The following is a 21,938-nucleotide window of genomic DNA, read 5'->3' as shown; positions in this document are numbered from 1 at the left end:
GATACTTCTTTGTTCAGATCTTACATTTGAATAACTTAGACTTCTTCACAAATGCTATTTCTTAAACACCCTGGGACTTTGAGAACTACGGTAAGGGGTTGTGTGCAATATGATAATACCAATATGATAATGCTAAAAATATATTATTTTCGCAATATGTTTCTAATGCACTCTAAAATGATCTAGAAATATATAATATAAATGATATAATGTATAATGTAATGATTTAAAAATAATTTGTAATAATAAATGTCAATACATATAACAACTACAAAATGTCAAAACTATAAATGCATTCAAGTACAATGTACAAAACTACACCTTTAAAAAAATCAAAACAATTCCTCGGAAGGGATTCAAGAATACTATTAATACCCAGGGGGCAAAACACCTGTTTTTTAGGAAATCAGACATGGGCTGCTGTAAAAGGTTGTCATATAAAAATGAAATCTACGATGTCTGAGGATCACAACCTGGGTGGCCAACCCGGTCAACAAGCTGCTGGAAACTTGTAATTAGGGTCAAAACAATGTTACCTCAAATTCGGCTTTAACTCCCAGAATCACCCAAACATGCTAAAACGGTTTAATTATATTCATGAATCGTGAGCCATATCTCCCTGATACTTTATGCTAGAAACAAACTGAGCACACCTTTAGAAAGAGTGGAAGATAAGCTTTCATCTGATGCCTTGATTGTACATGTAATTAGAATGTAAGAGTTAACAATGCCTCTTAATTCATAGGTAGGCAAAAAAAAAAAAAAAAAAATATTGAACATTCCATTTGTAATCGGTAGCATTCTTTTCCCTTTGTTGTTGTTACAATAAACAAATTACCATGTAAAGTTAACTTTTACTGGATGAAATCATATTTTGATTTTTTTTTACTAACCAGACAGTCCTCATGGCCCATAACACATTTAGAGGGAATTCAATTTCAAGCCTATAATAGCCTGTCAATTCAAACAAGATCCAAGAAAGAAGTTTACCATTAACTTGTGTTAATTGTATACTGCTCTGTTTCTGTATGTACAGTATATCGTTTGCATATTTATGCAATATCAATTATTTGTATTGCAATGTCTATTTCTAATATTCTTTCACAAGTGGGATAGCTTTATTTATTCTATTAAAATAAAAAAAGGGATTTGAGGATTTTGGGTTAGGCTGGTTAGTGTTCAATCCTGGTGTTTGGAGTGTGAGACAAAGGTACTGACAACTAAATGCTGAAAGACTAAAACACACAGGAGTCATGTGTGGAGTAGGTTTAAAAGTATTTACTGATTAAAACTGTTACATTAAGTAGCAATTTGTACCAAAAAAAAAAAAAAAAAAAAACGAAACAGACAAACAGATTACAATTCAGGGTGACAACTAATTTCTGTAATAATGTTTATACAATTTGTTTAGCTGTTTCGGAATCACCGCTGCTGTCGCTGCTCTCTAGTGTTTCAGCATGCTGTGTCCTACTACATTTGGTTGCCAACCCCTAGCAACGGCATCCTATGTAGCATGGAGCAGTTCTTCTGACAACCTTTAACCAGAGATGGGCACAAATACATCAAAAAGTATTTAATTAAAATACAAGTAATTTGTAATTTGAAAATACAAAAATATATTTTTTACAGTCTTCTGTAGTGTAAGTGTGGCGTTAGGTACATGTAAGAGTCTAGAATATTGCAATATTATTGTTTAGTGCAGAAGATGCGCTTTTAACGTACATGTTGCCACATACTGTCATAATAAAATATAATTACGCATATAACACTATATTTGTATTATTTACACAAAAACTAGTTAACGCTGCTGTGAGGGTGTTTCTAATAGCGCGGCTGTGACAAAGTTGACAACTTTCTCTCTTCCGACTGCCATTATCTATTTTTTTACTCTTTTTGAAAGTTGTGAAAACACTGTTGTGGCCTTTTTCTTTTGCTATTTGAGCAAATTGGAACACAAAAATATATATTTAATGTAGTCTTTCATTCACTGCTATAGAAGTTAACCCAACTATGATGCCTTACACTTCTGAGAAACCCAGAAATGTGAACAGGGTCAATAGGATGTGTCACATCACGTGATTTACTTGCCAAAAACTGTGATAGGCAATTTGGTAGTCCTATTTGTATTTTATGTCTATGGTCCTAGGGATAGTTCACCCAAAAAGGAAAATTAGCCCATGATTTATTCACCCTGACGTCATCCTAGGTGTATATTACTTTCTTCTTTCAGAAGAATACAATCAGAGTTATATTAAAAAGTGTCGTGGCTTTTCCAAGCTTTATAATGACAGTCAATGGGTATATTTTTCATCAAAGTGCATCTATCCATCATAAAAGTGCATCTGTCCATCATAAAAGTGCATCTGTCCATCATAAAAGCATATCTATCCATCATAAAGTGCATCTATCCATCATAAAAGTACATCTATCCATCATAAAAGTGCATCTGTCCATCATAAAAGTGCATCTATCCATCATAAAAGTGCGTCTATCCATCATAAAAGTGCGTCTATCCATCATAAAAGTGCATCTATCCATCATAAAAGTGCATCTGTCCATCATAAAGGTGCATCTGTCCATCATAAAAGTGCATCTATCCATCATAAAAGTACATCTATCCATCATAAAAGTGCATCTATCCATCATAAAAGTGCATCTATCCATCATAAAAGTGCATCTATCCATCATAAAAGTGCATGTGTCAATCATAAAAGTGCGTCTATCCATCATAAAAGTGCATCTATCCATCATAAAAGTACATCTATCCATCATAAAAGTGCATCTATCCATCATAAAAGTGCATGTGTCAATCATAAAAGTGCGTCTATCCATCATAAAAGTGCGTCTATCCATCATAAAAGTGCATCTATCCATGCATAAAAGTACATCTATGATGGATAGACACTCTTTTATGATAGATAGATGCACTTTTATGATGGACACATGCACTTTTATGATGGATAGATTTGCTTTTATGATGGACAGATGCACTTTTATGATGGACAGATGCACTTTTATGATGGATAGATGCACTTTTATGATGGATAGATGCACTTTTATGATGGATAGACGCACTTTTATGATGGACAGATACACTTTTATGATGGATAGATGCACTTTTATGATGGGTAGACGCACTTTTATGATTGACACATGCACTTTTATGATGGATAGATGCACTTTTATGATGGATAGATGCACTTTTGTGATGGATAGATGCACTTTTATGATGGATAGGTGCACTTTTATGATGGACAGATGCACTTTTATGATGGATAGACGCACTTTTATGATGGATAGATGCACTTTTATGATTGACACGTGCACTTTTATGATGGATAGATGCACTTTTATGATGGATAGATGCACTTTTATGATGGATAGATGTACTTTTATGATGGATAGATATGCTTTTATGATGGATAGATGTACTTTTATGATGGATAGATATGCTTTTATGATGGACAGATGCACTTTTATGATGGACAGATGCACTTTTATGATGGATAGATGCACTTTTATGATGGATAGATGTACTTTTATGATGGACAGATGCAGTTTTATGATGGATAGATGTACTTTTATGATGGATAGATACACTTTTATGATGGACAGATGCACTTTTATGATGGACAGATGCACTTTTATGATGGATAGATGCACTTTGATGAAAAATATACCCATTGACTGTCATTATAAAGCTTGGAAGAGCCACGACACTTTTTAATATAACTCTGATTGTATTCTTCTGAAAGAAGAAAGTAATATACACCTAGGATGACGTCAGGGTGAGTAAATCATGGGCTAATTTTCCTTTTTGGGTGAACTATCCCTAGGACCATAGACATAAAATACAAATAGGACAACCAAATTGCCTATCACAGTTTTTGGCAAGTAAATCACGTGATGTGACACATCCTATTGACCCTGTTCACATTTCTGGGTTTCTCAGAAGTGTAAGGCATCATAGTTGGGTTAACTTCTATAGCAGTGAATGAAAGACTACATTAAATATATATTTTTGTGTTCCAATTTGCTCAAATAGCAAAAGAAAAAGGCCACAACAGTGTTTTCACAACTTTCAAAAAGAGTAAAAAAATAGATAATGGCAGTCGGAAGAGAGAAAGTTGTCAACTTTGTCACAGCCGCGCTATTAGAAACACCCTCACAGCAGCGTTAACTAGTTTTTGTGTAAATAATACAAATATAGTGTTATATGCGTAATTATATTTTATTATGACAGTATGTGGCAACATGTACGTTAAAAGCGCATCTTCTGCACTAAACAATAATATTGCAATATTCTAGACTCTTACATGTACCTAACGCCACACTTACACTACAGAAGACTGTAAAAAATATATTTTTGTATTTTCAAATTACAAATTACTTGTATTTTAATTAAATACTTTTTGATGTATTTGTGCCCATCTCTGGTTAAAGGTTGTCAGAAGAACTGCTCCTGCTACATAGGATGCTGTTGCTAGGGGTTGGCAACCAAATGTAGTAGGACACAGCATGCTGAAACACTAGAGAGCAGCGACAGCAGCGGTGATTCCGAAACAGCTAAACAAATTGTATAAACATTATTACAGAAATTAGTTATCACCCTGAATTGTAATCTGTTTGTCTGTTTCGTTTTTTTTTTTTTTTTTTTTTGGTACAAATTGCTACTTAATGTAACAGTTTTAATCAGTAAATACTTTTAAACCTACTCCACACATGACTCCTGTGTGTTTTAGTCTTTCAGCATTTAGTTGTCAGTACCTTTGTCTCACACTCCAAACACCAGGATTGAACACTAACCAGCCTAACCCAAAATCCTCAAATCCCTTTTTTTATTTTAATAGAATAAATAAAGCTATCCCACTTGTGAAAGAATATTAGAAATAGACATTGCAATACAAATAATTGATATTGCATAAATATGCAAACGATATACTGTACATACAGAAACAGAGCAGTATACAATTAACACCAGTTAATGGTAAACTTCTTTCTTGGATCTTGTTTGAATTGACAGGCTATTATAGGCTTGAAATTGAATTCCCTCTAAATGTGTTATGGGCCATGAGGACTGTCTGGTTAGTAAAAAAAAATCAAAATATGATTTCATCCAGTAAAAGTTAACTTTACATGGTAATTTGTTTATTGTAACAACAACAAAGGGAAAAGAATGCTACCGATTACAAATGGAATGTTCAATATTTTTTTCTTTTTTTTTTTGCCTACCTATGAATTAAGAGGCATTGTTAACTCTTACATTCTAATTACATGTACAATCAAGGCATCAGATGAAAGCTTATCTTCCACTCTTTCTAAAGGTGTGCTCAGTTTGTTTCTAGCATAAAGTATCAGGGAGATATGGCTCACGATTCATGAATATAATTAAACCGTTTTAGCATGTTTGGGTGATTCTGGGAGTTAAAGCCGAATTTGAGGTAACATTGTTTTGACCCTAATTACAAGTTTCCAGCAGCTTGTTGACCGGGTTGGCCACCCAGGTTGTGATCCTCAGACATCATAGATTTCATTTTTATATGACAACCTTTTACAGCAGCCCATGTCTGCTAAACCCCCTTTGCCCCCTGGGTATAAGATTTAAAAAAAAAATTCACGATATAATAAAAAGTTCTGACATTTTATTGGTATGTATTTCTTTACATTATTTGAAGGGAATACCATCAGAACATCCTTCTAAATTACACCAGGTCCTTTACAACTGAGGACAGATGTCTTTATTCTTACAGTAATCCTTTAAACTGAGATGGCAAAGTCCACTCAGTTACATGTGGCAATATGTTAATATATTAATAAATATGTCTATACTAATATCACTGAGTGAAAGCAAGCATTAAGATTTAGTCACTTTAGTGAAAGCACCAGAGCTTTCACAAAGGCATTTTTTTGGACAATAAAATGCCTGCTTTCTGGGTTAATATACTCTGAAATATTCCTTTTCAATGGAACACTGTGTTATATCATCTTACATAGCATACCACATTATCTTTTGCGTTGTCTTCAAAAATAACATTGTCAATATAATTGTATACTGTCCACAAATGCATTAAAACCTCTAAGAATCCAATATTTGGATTACTTGAGTGACAATGTATGTAGTCCTTTAGCCGCTGCTGCTGCCGCCGCTGTTGCGTCTTTCTCTACAATGACAAAGAAGGAAAAATTAATTAATCTCTTATTTGCCCTGATACATTTTGCAATCATCAGAGAAAATACTTTCGACTGGTTCATCTAACAACTGCATCCCTTACTGTATGTATATTTGTTTGTTTTTGTTGTGGGTCACATGAGGGGCTACGGAAACTCTAAAGGGACGTGGTAATGGGAGGAAAAATATGAGGAATTTTAATGCTTTTGTGTTCTTTCACAAATGTTTTGCGTTCCCCCAAGAAACTTTGCATTCACTCTCAAAACTTTTGAGTTCTTTGAGAATGAATGCAAACTGTCTTGGTGGAAAGCAAAACTAAATGTATATAAAATATATAATTGTTCTCCCATTTCATATTTTTCTTTACATCTCCATGTCCCTTTAGTTGAAAATGGAAGGGGATATTTGTTTGTTTATGTTGTTTCCTTTCTCTTTATATTAAAACACTTAAAGTGACCCACAATGACTCTTCTACCTGTTGCTCTTTACATATCTAGCAGTCTTTTACACTGTGAAATGTAACCCCATGTAATCCAGATTTGGTAATCCGGAAAATCTGAATCAGAGTGATCCAATCCTATTTTACTTCTTTCTTTTTTTTACGGTACAAAAGAAGACGGAATACCTGATCCTGGATAGCAAAACATGGGATTTATAAATCAAGTTTATTCTGATCCAGATAAAATAAATTAAACAACTGGGCTCAGGTCGTCAAAAAAAATGTATATAATCAACAAATTGGAATTGGGCATCAAGACCTGCCGTGCAAACGTGGCCTTTCACAAGTGGTTCTACAACATTGTCTTGTACTGAAGATTTACCTTTACGTTCCTCTTCTTTTTTCCGTGCGGCCTCCTCACGTTGTTTTCTAATAATGGCGAGTCGAGCGAGGTCGGCTTTAGCTTGATCTGTCTTTCCTGCTAAATGCATTTTCATATACCTCTCCTTGGCCTTTTGCTTTTCAATCTCTTCTCTGAAATATGGAAGAAAAATAATATATATATATAGAAAAAGCTGAAAGGGAACAGATGTACGTATCTAGAAGACTATGTATAAAAGCATATTAAAGTATATCAAACATTTAGTATAATGTGAGCAGCAAATGACATAAAAAATTATACAAATAAAATGATGACAAATAATGAGAGGGTAACAAGTAGTTGGAGATAAAGACGTTGTCTCTTACCTTTCTCTTCTGGAAAGCTGTTTAGGACCCTCAAGTTCTATCTCTGTGACTTTCTTTGTTTTTTGGGCAACTCGATTAGGATTTTCAATCTCTATCAATCCCTCAATACCCTTCCTTTTCTGTGACAAAAATGGAGACAGTGTTGTCATTGTTAACTGAAACTAAAACTATTTAAATGGTTTAGTTCATTCAAATATATAAATACTTTAAAAATAAAATAAGGCTGAAAGAAAAATAAAATAAGAATATTAGATAAAAAAGACGTAAGCTTAAAAAAACTAAATGTAAATTAGAAATGTTGGCTTTGCAACTAACTGAAATAAAATAGGTTTGTGTTGAAGTAATAAATTACTAATACTAAAACTGAAATAAAAATAAATTAAAGCTAACTAGAAACATAACATAAAAAATAAAACTTCAATTAAAATATAAAAATAAAAGCTAATTCAAAATATTTTAAGTATCGCCAACCAACCTGCATCCATCAGATGACCGTGACTGACATTCCACATATATAATTCCTACGTTCTAAACACAGTGATTGAGTGACTAATTAAAGAGCAATGCTCTGCTCCACCCAGTGAGATTCAACATTAATTAAACTGAGTGAAGGTCCATTCAAACCAGGGACGATAACTATAACGATAATTATGACATTTTAATAATCATTCTAGTTATATGAGAAGAATAGGGTAATCCTATTTAATAACGACACAGAGTAACAATATTGTTGTTTGTGTGAATGTTTTTCAGCTGATGATTGAAAGAAACATTGACAGCCAATCAGAATCCACAGACTTTAAAAAGCTTGAGCATTTAAAGCGGCAGACGACAAATCTGCAGCACACACTTACAATAAACAGAACGTTAGAACATACATTAGTGTGCATGCTAATATAGTTATCGTTATAGTAATTGTTCTTGGTGTGAGCGGTCCTTAACAGTGTGCCTGATGTTTGTGACCAGAACTGGCTGAATATCCATGTCCTGTCACAGTAGTCTCTGAGGAATGAATCTGCAGACATATCTAAAAGTAGATGGACAGCTCTGGAGGAACAATTCTGAGATCAAATTTACCTGAGACCCCTCATCATCACTGTCCTCTGAGCCTGAAGCTGTCAGTTTGTCCTCAATCTGGTTGTCGTTGACTGCTGCACCTTCTTCTTCTTCATTCTAAAGTGTTAAAATAAACCATTACCACCATACAACAATTAATTTGTTTAGGTAATTTGGCCACTGAATCTGAAAGTGGCAGTAGAGAGTGGAGCTCTTAGAGTCAATAACCTTTTGTATTTTTCTTAACTACTGTTATTTTAAATTGTAAGAAAGGAGTGGAGTTTAAAAAGACTAATGATTGGAGAAGTCTGGCGTATGTCACCAGAGAGAAGTCTGTCATTACACTGAACGTTTTATGACATTTTGGAATAAAAATGGCAAGGTCAAAACAACTCTGCATGGATGAATCCATCACAATAAGATCATTAAGACACACTTAGTGAATTAATGGGGTTCATTTTCATTTCATGCCGACTTTAGACAGCTTTTTAAAAACATTCCCTTCTTAGAGGAACTACTCAAAACTGTTCCAGCAGAGGGAGCTGCTGTGTTTGATCGTATTAAAGGGTTAGTCCACCGAAAATATTTAATTCTTTCATTAATTACTCACCCTCATGTCAGTTCTGTTTTTTGGCAAGAACAAAGCTGAGGTTATCCCACTGGAGACACGTGGATTACTTTTATGATGTATTTACTTTATGGGGTTTGAAAGTGGTAGTTGCATAATTGTAAATGGAGGGACAGATTTCATCAAAAAGATCTTAATTTGTGTTCCAAAGATAAACGAAAGTCTTACAGGTTTAGAAACGACATGAGGGTGAGTAATTAATGACATAAGTTTAATTTTTGGGTGAACTATCCCTTTAAGACTATTACTTAAACGTTAATGCTTACTTTAAAAGCTCATTCTTGCCCATATTTGTTTGTATTTCTATCTTAAGTTGCAATACAACTTACCTTTTTTCGTTCTTTTTCTTCTTTCATTTGAGCATCTATTTCTTCAGGACTTGTGTAGGTTCTCATGCGACCTTTATGGCCCCCTTTTTTCCCTAAAATAAGCAACAACAACAAAAAAATCACTTTCTAAAAGTATAGAAAGTGTATATCACTTTCTAAAACTATTGCTCTCAATTAAAAATATCCAGATACAGCAGAATACTTATTTTAAAAGTACAGAATACCAAGACTGTATATAATGTCAATCATAAAAGCAGACTATATGAGCTGCACCAGCTCATGACGTGCTCAATCAGTGATCTAAAACTAAATGATCTCTTACCTCCTTTAGGCATGATGAAGATTAAACTTAACTTGTTATTTTTTTTTAAATCCACTCAAACACACTCCCAGTCCCAACAAAAGCTTGGTACAGTTATGATAGCAGGTTGCCTCACTTCACCACACTCTCGCGTATCCAATTCTGTAGGTACAAAATTGCAGTAAATAATTATAAGTGGTTGTGATTAGCTTGGGGGAGATACAGTAAATAAAACAAATATACAATTCCACGATCAAGTAAGTACAGTCATCGATGATCATATAGCCAGCGGGTCCATATTTCTATATTTACACTCAGGCACACACTCGGGCACCTATAGCCTGACGCAACATACTGGAAGAGAGAATAACACCGCAGCTTCTCCATAATAAAGCCAATGTTGATATGTGTATGTGATATGTGTATGAGTCGGGATTTCAATGCAATCCATTTGAGCAATGAAATAAGCCTGATAATAATTATAGTTCGTATTATATGTGTAAGAACAAAGACGTTGACGTAACTTTCGTGTAACAAGTCACTCTATAAGGACCCAAACGAGTGACGTCATCAGCCTGGCGACAGAAATCGGTAAAGTTCCTAATGCATCAGCTCGTTGTTGCTAAATAACTGAGACGACCGTATAATACAATGCCTAAGGTGAAAAGGAGTAGGAAACCCCCTCCAGATGGTTGGGAGCTCATAGAGCCAACTCTTGACGAACTGGACCAGAAAATGCGCGAAGGTTCGTTCAGCAAGCTACCATCTATAGCCAGAATGCTAACAAGTCGATTGTTTATTTGTTTAATGATCAGAAGCAACGTTGGTGTAATAAAACATTAATATTTATGTATGTCGTTGATAAAATATTTAACAAAATTAAGAAGTCACTTTTTTATTGCGCAATTGATTAGATAATATCATGTTTGCCCGTCTACCACGGTGTTTTTAACAGATACTTTACATTCACAGCTGAAACCGAGCCACATGAGGGCAAAAGAAAAGTTGAGTCTCTTTGGCCAATCTTCCGACTTCATCACCAACGCAGCCGTTACATTTTCGACCTTTTCTACAAGAGAAAGGCCATCAGTCGAGGTAACGTATAGTAGTTAGTTTCAGCTTTGTAGTGTTTGTCTTATTTCGAGATCTGTACGTTGTTAACTTTTCATTTCTATTTAATTCCCAGAGCTTTATGACTACTGCATCAAAGAGGGCTATGCAGACAAAAACTTGATTGCCAAATGGAAGAAACAGGGTTATGAAAATCTGTGTTGTCTGCGGTGCATTCAGACGCGCGACACTAACTTTGGAACAAATTGCATATGCAGAGTTCCCAAGGGCAAGCTTGAAGTGGTAAGAATCAGAAAGAGCTGCTTTGTTTACTCCAGGGTTTCTCAAACTCGGTCCTGGAGGGCCACTGTCCTGCACAGTTTAGTTCCAACCCTGATCAAACACACCTGAGCAAGCTAATCAATGTCTTCAGGATCACTAGAAACTCACAGCTAGGTGTGTTTGATCAGCGTTGGAGCTAAACTGTGCAGGACAGTGGCCCTCCAGGACCGAGTTTGAGAAACCCTGGTTTACACACACACACACACACACACAAGGAATTTACCTTGGTATTGAAGCTTCCAGTACACGCATATAAATATAACAAGACATGATAAAAATTAAGAATAAAATATAAAAATAAATGTATAAAGACACAGATATGTTTAGTCACAATAAGCATTAACAGTATTGTGAATAATAATATAATAATATGAGTAAATTATAAATTAATTTACAAAGAGATTGCACAAACAGTTGGAGTATTGCACTTACAGGCAGGTGCCTTGGGAGGCATTTAAAGGGTTAGTTCACCCAAAAATGAAAATTCTGTAAGTAATTACTCACCCTCATGTTGTTCCAACCCTGTAAGACTATCGTTCATCTTCGGAACACAAATTAAGATATTTTTGATGAAATCTGAGAGCTGGCTCACTCCTTCATAGGCTGCAAGGTAATTGTATTCTGCCGGCCCAGAAAAGTTAGTAAAGACATCGTTAAAATAGTCCAAGTGACTACAGTGGCTCAACCATAAGTTTATCAAACGACGAGAATAATTTTTGTGTGCAAAAAAACAAACAAAAATAATGACTTTATTCCACTATTCATTTTCTTCTGTGTGGGCCTCTGATGTGAGTTCACGAGAGCGCCACGACACATGTGTGAGAACTGAGAAGATGATGCAGATGGGTCTCAATGTAGTGTTTAAAATGGTTCTAAAGTGTACATTTCCTGAATGTCAGAATCGTGAGAAACCAACGAGAAAACGTAAAACTGCCTTACCAATGCCGCAAAATGAATGGCTTACCTTTCACACTTTCCCATCAAATGATCGTGAGCGGCATCATCTCAGTTCTCGCGCATGCGTTGTGGCGCTCTCGTGAACTCACGTCAGAGGCCCACACAGAAGAAAATGAATAGTTGAATAAAGTTGTTGTTGTTTTTTGTGCACAAAAAGTATTCTCGTCGTTTGATAAACTTAAAGGGATACTTCACATCTGGAAAGATGAATGTGTATTTAAAATGGGTCATTTATGTAGTAGAAATGTGAAATAATTTAAGTTGGAGCCTTCTATACTGAGAAAAGCCAGAAAATGTATTTTTGGCTCATGTGGATGAAAGACAACAACTCCCAGAATGCACTTGCTTCGCTCCTCTACGAGGCCACACCCAAGCCATGCCTACCGGTAAGAGCGCAGTTAAACAACAAGGCTAGGCTACCAGTGAGTCTCCGTGACGAGTCTGCCCGGGGTTTCGAGATCGCCCAAAATGTCCGGGATTCGGCTTTTGCGTTCTACAGTCGCCATTCATCATGTTAACTGTGGCGAGCAGGACGAGGCTGAGGGGCGCGGGAGAACGATGAGAGGCCGGTGGCGTGATTACTTATGAGCGGCACAGTGAGACGGACCAGTCTCGCATCTCTCACGGAGGAGCGGGAATTTTCTTAGCAATGTTAAAACGCACAACAACCGATCACTTGTTTAGCATTCATGTAAACACTACATTCAGATTCACCAATCGGAATGAATTCAGTTAGATTGAAACAAAAGGTGTGCATGTAAACAATGAATGGCGACCGCAGAAAGCAAAAGCCGAATACCGGACGATCTCGACGGCCGGAAATGTCCGGGAAAAAGAGGATGGTAACCCCTACTACTCAGCTTTCTCCTACTATTCAGCTTTCTCCACAGAACAAGAGCCTGCTAGCTTAGCTTTCAAAGAAAGACGGCTGATACTATGGCTGTTTCTCAATTCCAAGAACGCAGAGAACGGACTTGTGTTCTCGTGGAGACCGGTCTTGCCAAGCTTCCTTGGAAGAACGAGCTCGGAACCGGCCGCAATGACTTCTGGGACACCAGGCGAGTACTAGCTCAAGTCTGCATTCGATGCATCCTCGGTATAAAGAACACATCCGGGTTCTTTCATGCGTCCTCTGTACTTGCGTTCTTGAGAATTGGGTCTGAACTTCGACGGTTATGATGACATAAAACGAGAACACAAGGACGCAAGATCGCTGAAGAACGCATATTGAGAAACACCCTATGTGTACATTCTGTGTGTGAGATCGTATCCTCTATGGGCGGGTTGAAAACATGCGGGACAGCGCCATCTACTGGCTGTAGTCTTTAGCCTCTGGACAAAAAATGACGCAAAAATCGTCATTTTGCATCGGAGGATTTTTTCCAGACAAAAAAATACATAAATCTCTCCTCTCAGGGGGATATGAGGGTGGAAAGCATGGTAATTCGAAAATACTACAGGTTTTCTACTAATACAAAGCTTAATGCTAAATCCTGAAGTATCCCTTTAAGGTTGAGCCACTGTAGTCATTTTAACGATGTCTTTACTAACGTTTCTAGTCCGGCAGAATACAGTTACCTTGCAGCCTATGGAGGAGTGAGACAGCACTCAGATTTCATCAAAAATATCTTAATTTGTGTTCCGAAGATGAACGAAAGTCTTACGGAAAACAACATGAGGGTGAGTGATTACTGACAGAATTTTCATTTTTGGATGAACTAACCCTTTAACTGTTTAAGAGGGAAATGGCCTGTGAGAAGAAGCTGTTTCTGTGTCTAGATGTTCTAGTGTTTCCATTTTTCTTCACCAAACACTGGTCCTGTTAGTAACTATGTATGCCAAGATGTTTTACATTTCTTTCACTGTCCCTAATTTGCTCTTTGTTGTCTTAGGGTCGTATCATTGAGTGCACTCACTGTGGATGCAGAGGATGTTCTGGATGAGGCAAAGGGGAAACAGCTTACTGACCTTTGATTTGTATTTTTAATACATTTAATGGTGTTATTGAAATAATGATTGTTGTGTATGTATGTTTTGAATTATTTTTTTTTTTTATTAAACTGCTGTATCTTAATCAATCTGGATCAGTGTTCAGTCTCATACTTTGATTATCAATCATATATATTAAATATTATATTACATGTCAGGGTTTCCCAGACTGGGGGATGGGATGGGATGGGATGGGGTTGACCTAACCAATTATCTTAAAATCTCAGGGGGGTACTTCAAGTAAATATATTAGGTCAAAGAGGTTCAGCTGACAAAAATAATAGTTGGGGATAGTATCTGAATCTGTACATTTCAATGTGTTTGAAAGGCAAAAGCCTTTCAAAGACATACATGGTTAAATGACGGACTGCATGATAATTAAGAATGGATGTGTTTGTTAGGAGCTGATTAGATAAGCAATGTTGAGAAAACTTAAAAGTGAAATGATTTCAGTAAATCGCATGCTGTGTGGGTCTCGGTTTTCAGTGTTAGGCACTTGACTAGTGGCTGGTCTGTTCCAGAAACCTGGAAGACATTCTGAATATATAAGTTATAGACTTTTATTTTTATTTTTAGAAAGGAACATTTAAAAGATAAAAAAAGTAGTAGTAGGGAGAGTTAATTAATTGTGAATAATTTACTGCCATTGTGAGAATAACATGTAATAATTAAAAAAAATTACTGTGATTATGAGTATTTTAAAACAATATAATCTTATTACAAAACTTAATTTTTTGGGAACTGCAACTGTCTACTCATTTAGCTAAAACCTGCAGAATGCCAATTAAAATGTCCCTAATATTATTGAAGAATGTTTACTGATGATACAAATTCAGTTTTTACATCAGTTCCTTGCAGCTTAAGAATAATTTATTAATGAGTGAATGGGTGTTATTCCTTTTATCTTAAAAAAATGAACAGCTACATTTTTAGAAGTGGATGTGACTTAATTCTTATCCTTATCTGTTCAAAATACCCAAATGAAAATGGACATGCCAAGCTGAAATACAATTCCTCCTCCGGTTCCTCAGCTATGTTCTACATTTTCTACAAGTAAAATATTAAATGGAGAAATACATAAATGTATGACTAAAACTCAGATTCACACATTCAAATTTGAAATCCCAGTACAATTTGTCCAGCACTGTTTTGTAATACAATCGGTTGGCACTGCACGGCGCTAGTGACTTCAACAGACCTTTTAATCAACAACCAACACACTGATCAAGATCAGCATTTCGTATATTCTTTCTGTCGCCCAAATCGCCATCTAACGACAAATCACCAGAAGATAATTAGCACACCTTTTTTTATATTAATAAGGCGAAATGACTCATTTTATGAAATACATTTAAAAAAATGTAATTCCCAGAAACCTCGACGCTGTTGTAATTGATTATACGGCCTGGAGTTCGCGGGTCAGGGGTCACTCTTGAGCAGCGCTGTTGAAGCAGACGGTTCTAAAATCAACTGTTTATTTACAATGTTTATCTCTTTTACCGATCCACTCATGCGCTACATTAAAAATCGTTTACTCAATTAATACATCTGCATACTTTTTCGCTATTCTCTCTTTTTACGTCTTGTATTAAACCCGATCAAAGGCACACTGATAAGTTGTTAGCCATCAAGTCTTCTTATAGTTTTCCGATAAAGTGTTATAACGAAAAGACTTTCAGCTGCTTTTAAAAAAAAGCATACAGAATATAATATCAAAATGCAGGAATTAATCGCTAGTGCCGATCACCTCAAGTTTGATCTAGAACTGGCTGTAGAACAACAATTGGGCGCTCAACCATTGCCATTTCCAGGAATGGACAGTAAGTTAACTGGAGCACTGATGAATATTTGTTTCGTTTTCTGATTTATTATTTGTAACATATAAGACGAACTGCTTGATAAATATTGCTTAGAACAGAAGACCTTTAATAACAAATATTTACAGGCATTTTCTTGTTATTCTGCAGAATCTGGCGCTGCTGTATGCGAGTTCTTCATGAGAGCTGCCTGTATGAAAGGCATGTATTCAAAACGCTTGTTTAAGGTTTTAACGTGTACATCAGACTCACTGATTTGAGCTGACTTTACTCTCTTTTGACAGGTGGAATGTGCCCCTTCAGACACATCAGTGGAGAAAAGACTGTGGTGTGCAAGCACTGGCTTAGAGGTTTATGCAAGAAAGGAGACCAATGTGAATTTTTACACGAGTATGACATGACAAAGATGCCTGAATGTTATTTCTACTCTAAATTCGGTTAGTATTTTATTATCTATCTATCGTTCTATCGTTCTATCTATCTATCTATCGTTCTATCTATCTATCTATCGTTCTATCTATCTATCTATCTATCTATCTATCTATCTATCTATCTATCTATCTATCTATCTATCATTCTATCATTCTATCTATCTATCTATCTATCTATCATTCTATCTATCTATCTATCTATCTATCTATCTATCTATCTATCTATCTATCATTCTATCTATCTATCTATCTATCTATCTATCTATCATTCTATCTATCTATCTATCTATCTATCTATCTATCTATCTATCTATCTATCTATCATTCTATCTATCTATCTATCTATCTATCTATCTATCTATCTATCATTCTATCTATCTATCTATCTATCTATCGTTCTATCTATCTATCTATCTATCTATCATTCTATCTATCTATCTATCTATCTATCTATCTATCTATCTATCTATCTATCTATCTATCTATCTATCTATCTATCTATCTATCCGTCTTTCTGTCTGTCTGTGTAATAAGTGTAACTTCTTTGTGCAGGGGAGTGCAGTAACAAAGAGTGTCCATTCTTGCACATTGACCCAGAATCTAAGATTAAAGATTGCCCATGGTATGATAGGGGTTTTTGTAAGCATGGTAAGTCTTTTTATTTTCGGATATTTGCATTTTTACATTTATATATATTATTACATAAAAAAAAAGTTGTATAAAAATTGTATTACTTTCAATTCTGTTAAATCAAGCTAGGATGTTTCAAATGAATTGCTGTAACGAAAAATATTAAATGTCCATTTCTCCCACCCCCCACCCCCCTTAAGGTCCGGATTGCAGACACAGACACACAAGAAGAGTCATTTGTGTAAATTACCTTGTTGGCTTCTGCCCAGAGGGCAAGTCGTGCAAATTTATGCAGTGAGTATCTGTCATTGCAATTGTGAATGTGATTTAAAGAAACATTTCTGCTTCAATTATAACCAAATTTTAATTTTTTTGTAATTCCTAGCCCAAGATTTGAACTCCCAATGGGTGCGGCTGAACAACCACCATTACCTCAACAAGCACAGTCTCAGCAAAAGGTTTTTTTTCTTCTTCTTTTTTTCAAAGTACTCGTAAAGGGGTCATATGATGATTTTTAATCTTTTCCTCTTCCTTTTGTGTGTAATGTATCTGTTTGCACATGTATACAATCTGCAAAGTTACAAAGCACATAGTCTCCCACAAAAGGGATTTAGGGTATATTTACATTACAATGATGTACTAAAAACGGAAAAGTGTTTACTTTGCGTTTTTCGCATACAGACGACGTTGTCAAAACCAATCCTGTTCACACGGATCTTCAACAATGTCCAAAAACGCGGTATTATTCATGCCAGGCCAGTAATTGGCCTGAACACATAATGCGCATGGCATAACCGTTTTCACAAATTCATGTTTTTGTAGGAGACAATAACAGTATTCATTTTCAAAAACGTGCACTTTGAAGCATTTTAAGGCCCCCAAAACACCATTTTGGTGTATATGAACGGCCAAAACACATACAAAGTTTTCTGTTTTTAGTTGAAAACGGTGTAGTGTAAATGTCCCTTATTCTATCTAAAAAATAACACTGATCCAGACCTGTCCAATACACAAAGTCAAAGTCCAGATATTACTTCCGCAAACATCTGTCTCAATTTGAAGTGTTAGCATAACGCCTGCCCAAAAGTATAAGCAAAGAAATAATGTGAGGCTTCAGTAAATTGTAGTGTAATCATTATGGTAAGGAGTTCAATCTGTGCTTTTCAGACAGACTGGGAATAGAAATGCTGCAATAATGTACATTATGTGAAAAATAATGTTCTTTGAACATTAAAGCTTGTTTACCTATTCTACGGAACCCCTAAAAGACATGGTGATTGAAAAAATATGAAATTAGAGGATAAAATATATTTAAATGCTATTGCAGTCTCTCACAGAACTTTTCAAAGAACTCAAGTTTTGCACACAAATGCAACGGTTTTGTGGGAAGATAAAGTTTCCCAGGGGAATGCAAAAACATTGACAATTTTTTACACCCATTCTTACTTTTTTCACTACTGTTTCCCTTTCGGGGCTCCGTACCTATCTACAGGGTTCCCACCGGTCCTTGAAATCCTTGAAAGTTTGTGAATCTGGAAAAAAAAAAATCAAGGCCCTGGAAAGTTTTTGAAAATTAACATGTCCTTGAAAGTGCTTGAATTTATTTTGTGCAAGAAGTTTTCTGGAAAAAAAATTCCCTCCGGTCCTCTAATGTGTTATTTAGCCAACATTTCGTGGCCTATGCATACTAGCTTGCTTCATTTACGTTAGTTACGTGCATTTACGCATTACGTTAAGTGTTACCCGCGTGAGGTACTTTTTTTGTTGTACATTGCCATGACGTTTACACACGCATGAAACTACTACAGTGGCACCTCAACGTTTGTTGTTGGACACAACAAATGTGTCCCCGCATTAAGCCGCATAAATTTGAAGGTATTGGACCTGGAAAGTCCTTGAATTTGAAGATAACCAAGGTGTGAGAACCCTGTATCTAGTACAACCAGTACACAAAATAATGAACTTTTAAAACAACATCATATGGCCTCTTTAATACTTACTTTGATACTAATGTTTCATCTTAATTTTTCCTCTCCAGCAGCAAAACATGCAGCCCATAAACAGATCGTCACATTCACTCATCCAGTTAACCAACCCCAATATCAACAACAACCACCACCAGAGAATGCCAAATGTTGTTGGGATAATGCATTCTCACGGCAACATGGGTGGACCTCGCGGTCCTCGTCCACTGGACCAAGTTACATGTTACAAGGTGGGAACGCCATTTGATTTTATGCGGAACCTTTTTATGTCTGCCATATTAATTTGATGCCCTCAAAATGTGCAGTCACACTCAATGTCTGTTTGCTTCTTCCAGTGCGGCGAGAAGGGCCATTACGCAAACAAATGCACAAAAGGACACCTGGCGTTTTTGAGTGGACAGTAGTTTTCTGAATAAAGGATTTCCAATATGTGGTGATAACTTGCAAAGTGAGGTATTTGATTCCTAGTACATTACCCTTTCACTGTAAAGGTTAGAGATGAGTGATGTAAATGTGGCTCTACCTCACTGTCCACGTGCCAAGAGCATCACAGTCAAAAGGTAGAAAACCACTTTTTTACTGATTTTTGTTTTTCTTTCAAACAAAACCTTACAGAATCACATACTTTGAAATGTGAGTCTTTTATATTGGAGCAACAAGCATCTTGATTGCTCAATGCTGAAATTCTTGGAAAATATATGAAACAGTCTTTAGGGAGAACATTGTGTCATTTAGCAGCCAAGATGATCTCAAGAGACATCATTTTGCAGTCTATTGACATGCCTTTTTTTATCTATAAAAATGGATGTTGTACTTATTACAATAAAGGTTAACTTGAGTTTATAAAAGCATTATCTTTGACTTGTTTTATCTGTATCTTATAACAAACTATTCATACTGTTTTAGCTTTTGTGTCTGGATGAGGATCATGTTGTCCCTCTTTTCCCACATTCTTGTGCTTTGAAAATTCAGTGAACATTTTCCCGCCTAATAATCTGTTGCAACGTTACTGACTGCATACTGAATTTGTATTCAAAATCAGTGAAACTTTCCTAACGCCTGAGTCGTGACAAAACACAAAAAGTCTAACCCCCATCAATTCAATACATGTTTATTTCATCACAAGAAATGTGAATAATCAAGTCTTACGCATACAGCCTACACTTTTGTATGCTTTCAATAAAGAGTCCGAATTAAATAAATGTCATTTTATTCTTGGTCACAACAGTCACAAACAGAGAAAGCTGAGAGGTGCGGCGATCACACTGCTGCAGACGGAGGATTTGTTTTAGTGGTACTTCCTCCACCTGTCGTGCTCTGTTGAGGGGCAAGAAAAGAAACACTTCCTCAGTGACACTAAATTTAGACAACAGTACAGCGGGTGAAGGACATCACTATATGGATTCTCCAATACTTTTAGTACTTACTGATGTGATCGTATTCCCAGAGGTAGCTCAGGGCAATGTAACCAGCAATGAACATGGCAACTCCACCAATACCTCCTTTCTTCACATTGATGTATTTGTTGTAATATCTCTCATAGCCTGAGATGAGATTAGAGAAATTATAACACACAAACAGAAATTATTATAATATTATTGATCAAAGATGTTTTTCTAATATATATATATATATATATATATATATATATATATATATGAAGAGTTCAGATGCAAAAGCCTCTAAGTGCCATCTGAAATTTTCTTATAGAATGATAATTTTTATTAAGCTTCAAAAAGTAAATACTGAGTAAAGTAAAAACAAAAAGTTCAAAAATTTCACTTAAATGACAATTAATAGGTCATTTGCATTGCCATTTAAGTGAAATTTTTTAACGTAAAAATACAAGCTTGATAAAAATTATCATTCTAGAAGAAAATTTCAGATGGCACTTAGAGGCTTTTGTATCTGAACTCTTCATATATATATATATATATATACATTAGTCATTACCTCCACGAACTCCACCAATAAGTCCATTTGGGGTGAAGTCTCTTTTTCCGAGCCACGATGGCAGTTCCCCAAGCTTGACGTCCATAAGCTTCCTCTGGGACAGGGCAACTGAGAACACACAAAAAAAAAACACAATTAAATAAACACAATTGTCAAGGCATTTCACTAGGTTTTATTTGATCAGCTCAGTGAGTCAGTTTCCCTGTGCATCCAAATTAAACTTAAAAAAAAGTTTGTAAACAAGTAAAATAAGATTATGCAAAATGCCCTTTTTCAAATCAGTCCAAAGCAGACTCAAAAAACACTTTGCTTTTTAAAATATTAAAGTACTATCGTTTTAAGTACTATGTGGTGACTATTCAGTACCATGCCGTAAGTGTAAACATATAAAAAACTTTGGTAATGCTACAATACTTTTTGTAAAAAGAAAACTATTTAATAATATATATTATTATTACTAATATTAATAGTTACTAAATTTTGGTATTTTCTGAAGAATGTGAGATGAGTCAATGAGACACAATGACAATCTTAACTCACAAAATGTAACAATTGCTGCTGCTTTATTACTCTTGAGTGAAAGCTGTCAGCTTCAATACAGTAGATAGTAACGTTAGTTCAGCATAATGTAATTGTATTTTTCCCGCATTAACAAACCAGCACGATTCACTAACGAATATCTCACAAAACACTACGGGAGGATTTGCATGTCCTGGACATTATATTCAGCCATGAAGGTAATCATGCATCCAATGTTACTGAAAGTCCTTGACATGACTCGGGTCTGCCTGCATCGAGGCCTTCAGCGTCACTACACGCACAAACCACATCATAAACACTCACGCCATTTGTCTTCAGACACACACATGAATAAAACAGCACGATTTCTGTAAAAACCTTGACGCAATACAGAGAAACATATTCAACTATGCAATTCCCATTCAACCATACCTGGTTTATCCGCCATCTTGCTCTGAACTTCAAGATGATGGCTGCGCTGCTGCTGCGAGCAGGGTATGCTGGGAGTAAAGTGAAGTGACGTCAACGGGCAAAATGTAGGGCGGGGTTTCCAGATCATGTGACCGCTGGATAGAAGAGCGGTGCTAAACGACCAT

General features: G+C 35.7%; 4 protein-coding genes across 5 annotated transcripts; 2 read left to right on the top strand and 2 right to left on the bottom strand.

Moving 5' to 3' along the window:
• Window positions 1-5,622: 5,622 nt before the first annotated feature.
• pdap1b (pdgfa associated protein 1b) lies at window positions 5,623-11,077 on the bottom strand. Of its 2 annotated transcripts, none has more exons than XM_081369399.1 (7): window positions 10,975-11,077; window positions 9,691-9,831; window positions 9,369-9,460; window positions 8,433-8,528; window positions 7,356-7,474; window positions 6,991-7,142; window positions 5,623-6,161 (listed from the first exon to the last, which is right to left on the bottom strand). In XM_081369399.1, exons 2-7 carry the CDS (start codon window positions 9,701-9,703, stop codon window positions 6,097-6,099), a joined length of 537 nt encoding a protein of 178 aa, XP_081225525.1. In that variant the 5' UTR covers window positions 9,704-9,831; window positions 10,975-11,077; the 3' UTR covers window positions 5,623-6,096. The 2 variants fall into 2 exon arrangements, with proteins under 2 accessions (XP_081225525.1, XP_081225524.1); XM_081369398.1 differs by lacking the exon at window positions 10,975-11,077 and adding an exon at window positions 9,935-10,005.
• Window positions 9,953-14,102, top strand: bud31 (BUD31 homolog). Its single transcript, XM_081369420.1, has 4 exons — window positions 9,953-10,414; window positions 10,642-10,764; window positions 10,856-11,022; window positions 13,911-14,102. Exons 1-4 carry the CDS (start codon window positions 10,321-10,323, stop codon window positions 13,959-13,961), a joined length of 435 nt encoding a protein of 144 aa, XP_081225546.1. The 5' UTR covers window positions 9,953-10,320; the 3' UTR covers window positions 13,962-14,102.
• A 1,131-nt stretch (window positions 14,103-15,233) lies between these two features.
• cpsf4 (cleavage and polyadenylation specific factor 4) lies at window positions 15,234-20,065 on the top strand. The gene is made up of 8 exons (XM_081364928.1): window positions 15,234-15,827; window positions 15,975-16,025; window positions 16,109-16,261; window positions 16,808-16,903; window positions 17,086-17,179; window positions 17,271-17,343; window positions 18,924-19,100; window positions 19,206-20,065. Exons 1-8 carry the CDS (start codon window positions 15,725-15,727, stop codon window positions 19,272-19,274), a joined length of 816 nt encoding a protein of 271 aa, XP_081221054.1. The 5' UTR covers window positions 15,234-15,724; the 3' UTR covers window positions 19,275-20,065.
• Window positions 20,064-21,938, bottom strand: atp5mf (ATP synthase membrane subunit f). The gene is made up of 4 exons (XM_081364941.1): window positions 21,775-21,938; window positions 20,824-20,931; window positions 20,298-20,414; window positions 20,064-20,187 (listed from the first exon to the last, which is right to left on the bottom strand). Exons 1-4 carry the CDS (start codon window positions 21,899-21,901, stop codon window positions 20,159-20,161), a joined length of 381 nt encoding a protein of 126 aa, XP_081221067.1. The 5' UTR covers window positions 21,902-21,938; the 3' UTR covers window positions 20,064-20,158.

The sequence above is a fragment of the Scardinius erythrophthalmus genome (genome assembly GCF_964197995.2).
Source record: "Scardinius erythrophthalmus genome assembly, chromosome: 1".
NCBI lineage: Eukaryota > Metazoa > Chordata > Actinopteri > Cypriniformes > Leuciscidae > Scardinius > Scardinius erythrophthalmus.
This window is presented reverse-complemented; position numbering and strand designations above follow the sequence as displayed.

Coding starts and splice junctions, on each gene's coding strand:
- pdap1b (XM_081369399.1), bottom strand. Junction 8,529..9,368: donor AAGAAAAAGAACGAAAAAAG/GTAAGTTGTATT, acceptor TTAACACTTTAG/AATGAAGAAGAAGAAGGTGC. Junction 7,143..7,355: donor CAGCTTTCCAGAAGAGAAAG/GTAAGAGACAAC, acceptor TCCATATTTCAG/AGAAGAGATTGAAAAGCAAA.
- bud31 (XM_081369420.1), top strand. CDS start 10,321: ATGCCTAAGGTGAAAAGGAGTAGGAAACCCCCTCCAGATGGTTGGGAG. Junction 10,765..10,855: donor GAGAAAGGCCATCAGTCGAG/GTAACGTATAGT, acceptor TTTAATTCCCAG/AGCTTTATGACTACTGCATC. Junction 11,023..13,910: donor CCAAGGGCAAGCTTGAAGTG/GTAAGAATCAGA, acceptor TTGTTGTCTTAG/GGTCGTATCATTGAGTGCAC.
- cpsf4 (XM_081364928.1), top strand. CDS start 15,725: ATGCAGGAATTAATCGCTAGTGCCGATCACCTCAAGTTTGATCTAGAA. Junction 16,904..17,085: donor TAGGGGTTTTTGTAAGCATG/GTAAGTCTTTTT, acceptor ACCCCCCTTAAG/GTCCGGATTGCAGACACAGA. Junction 17,180..17,270: donor AAGTCGTGCAAATTTATGCA/GTGAGTATCTGT, acceptor TGTAATTCCTAG/CCCAAGATTTGAACTCCCAA.
- atp5mf (XM_081364941.1), bottom strand. CDS start 21,901: ATGATCTGGAAACCCCGCCCTACATTTTGCCCGTTGACGTCACTTCAC. Junction 20,415..20,823: donor TATTGGTGGAGTTCGTGGAG/GTAATGACTAAT, acceptor ATCTCATCTCAG/GCTATGAGAGATATTACAAC. Junction 20,188..20,297: donor CTGGGAATACGATCACATCA/GTAAGTACTAAA, acceptor GCCCCTCAACAG/AGCACGACAGGTGGAGGAAG.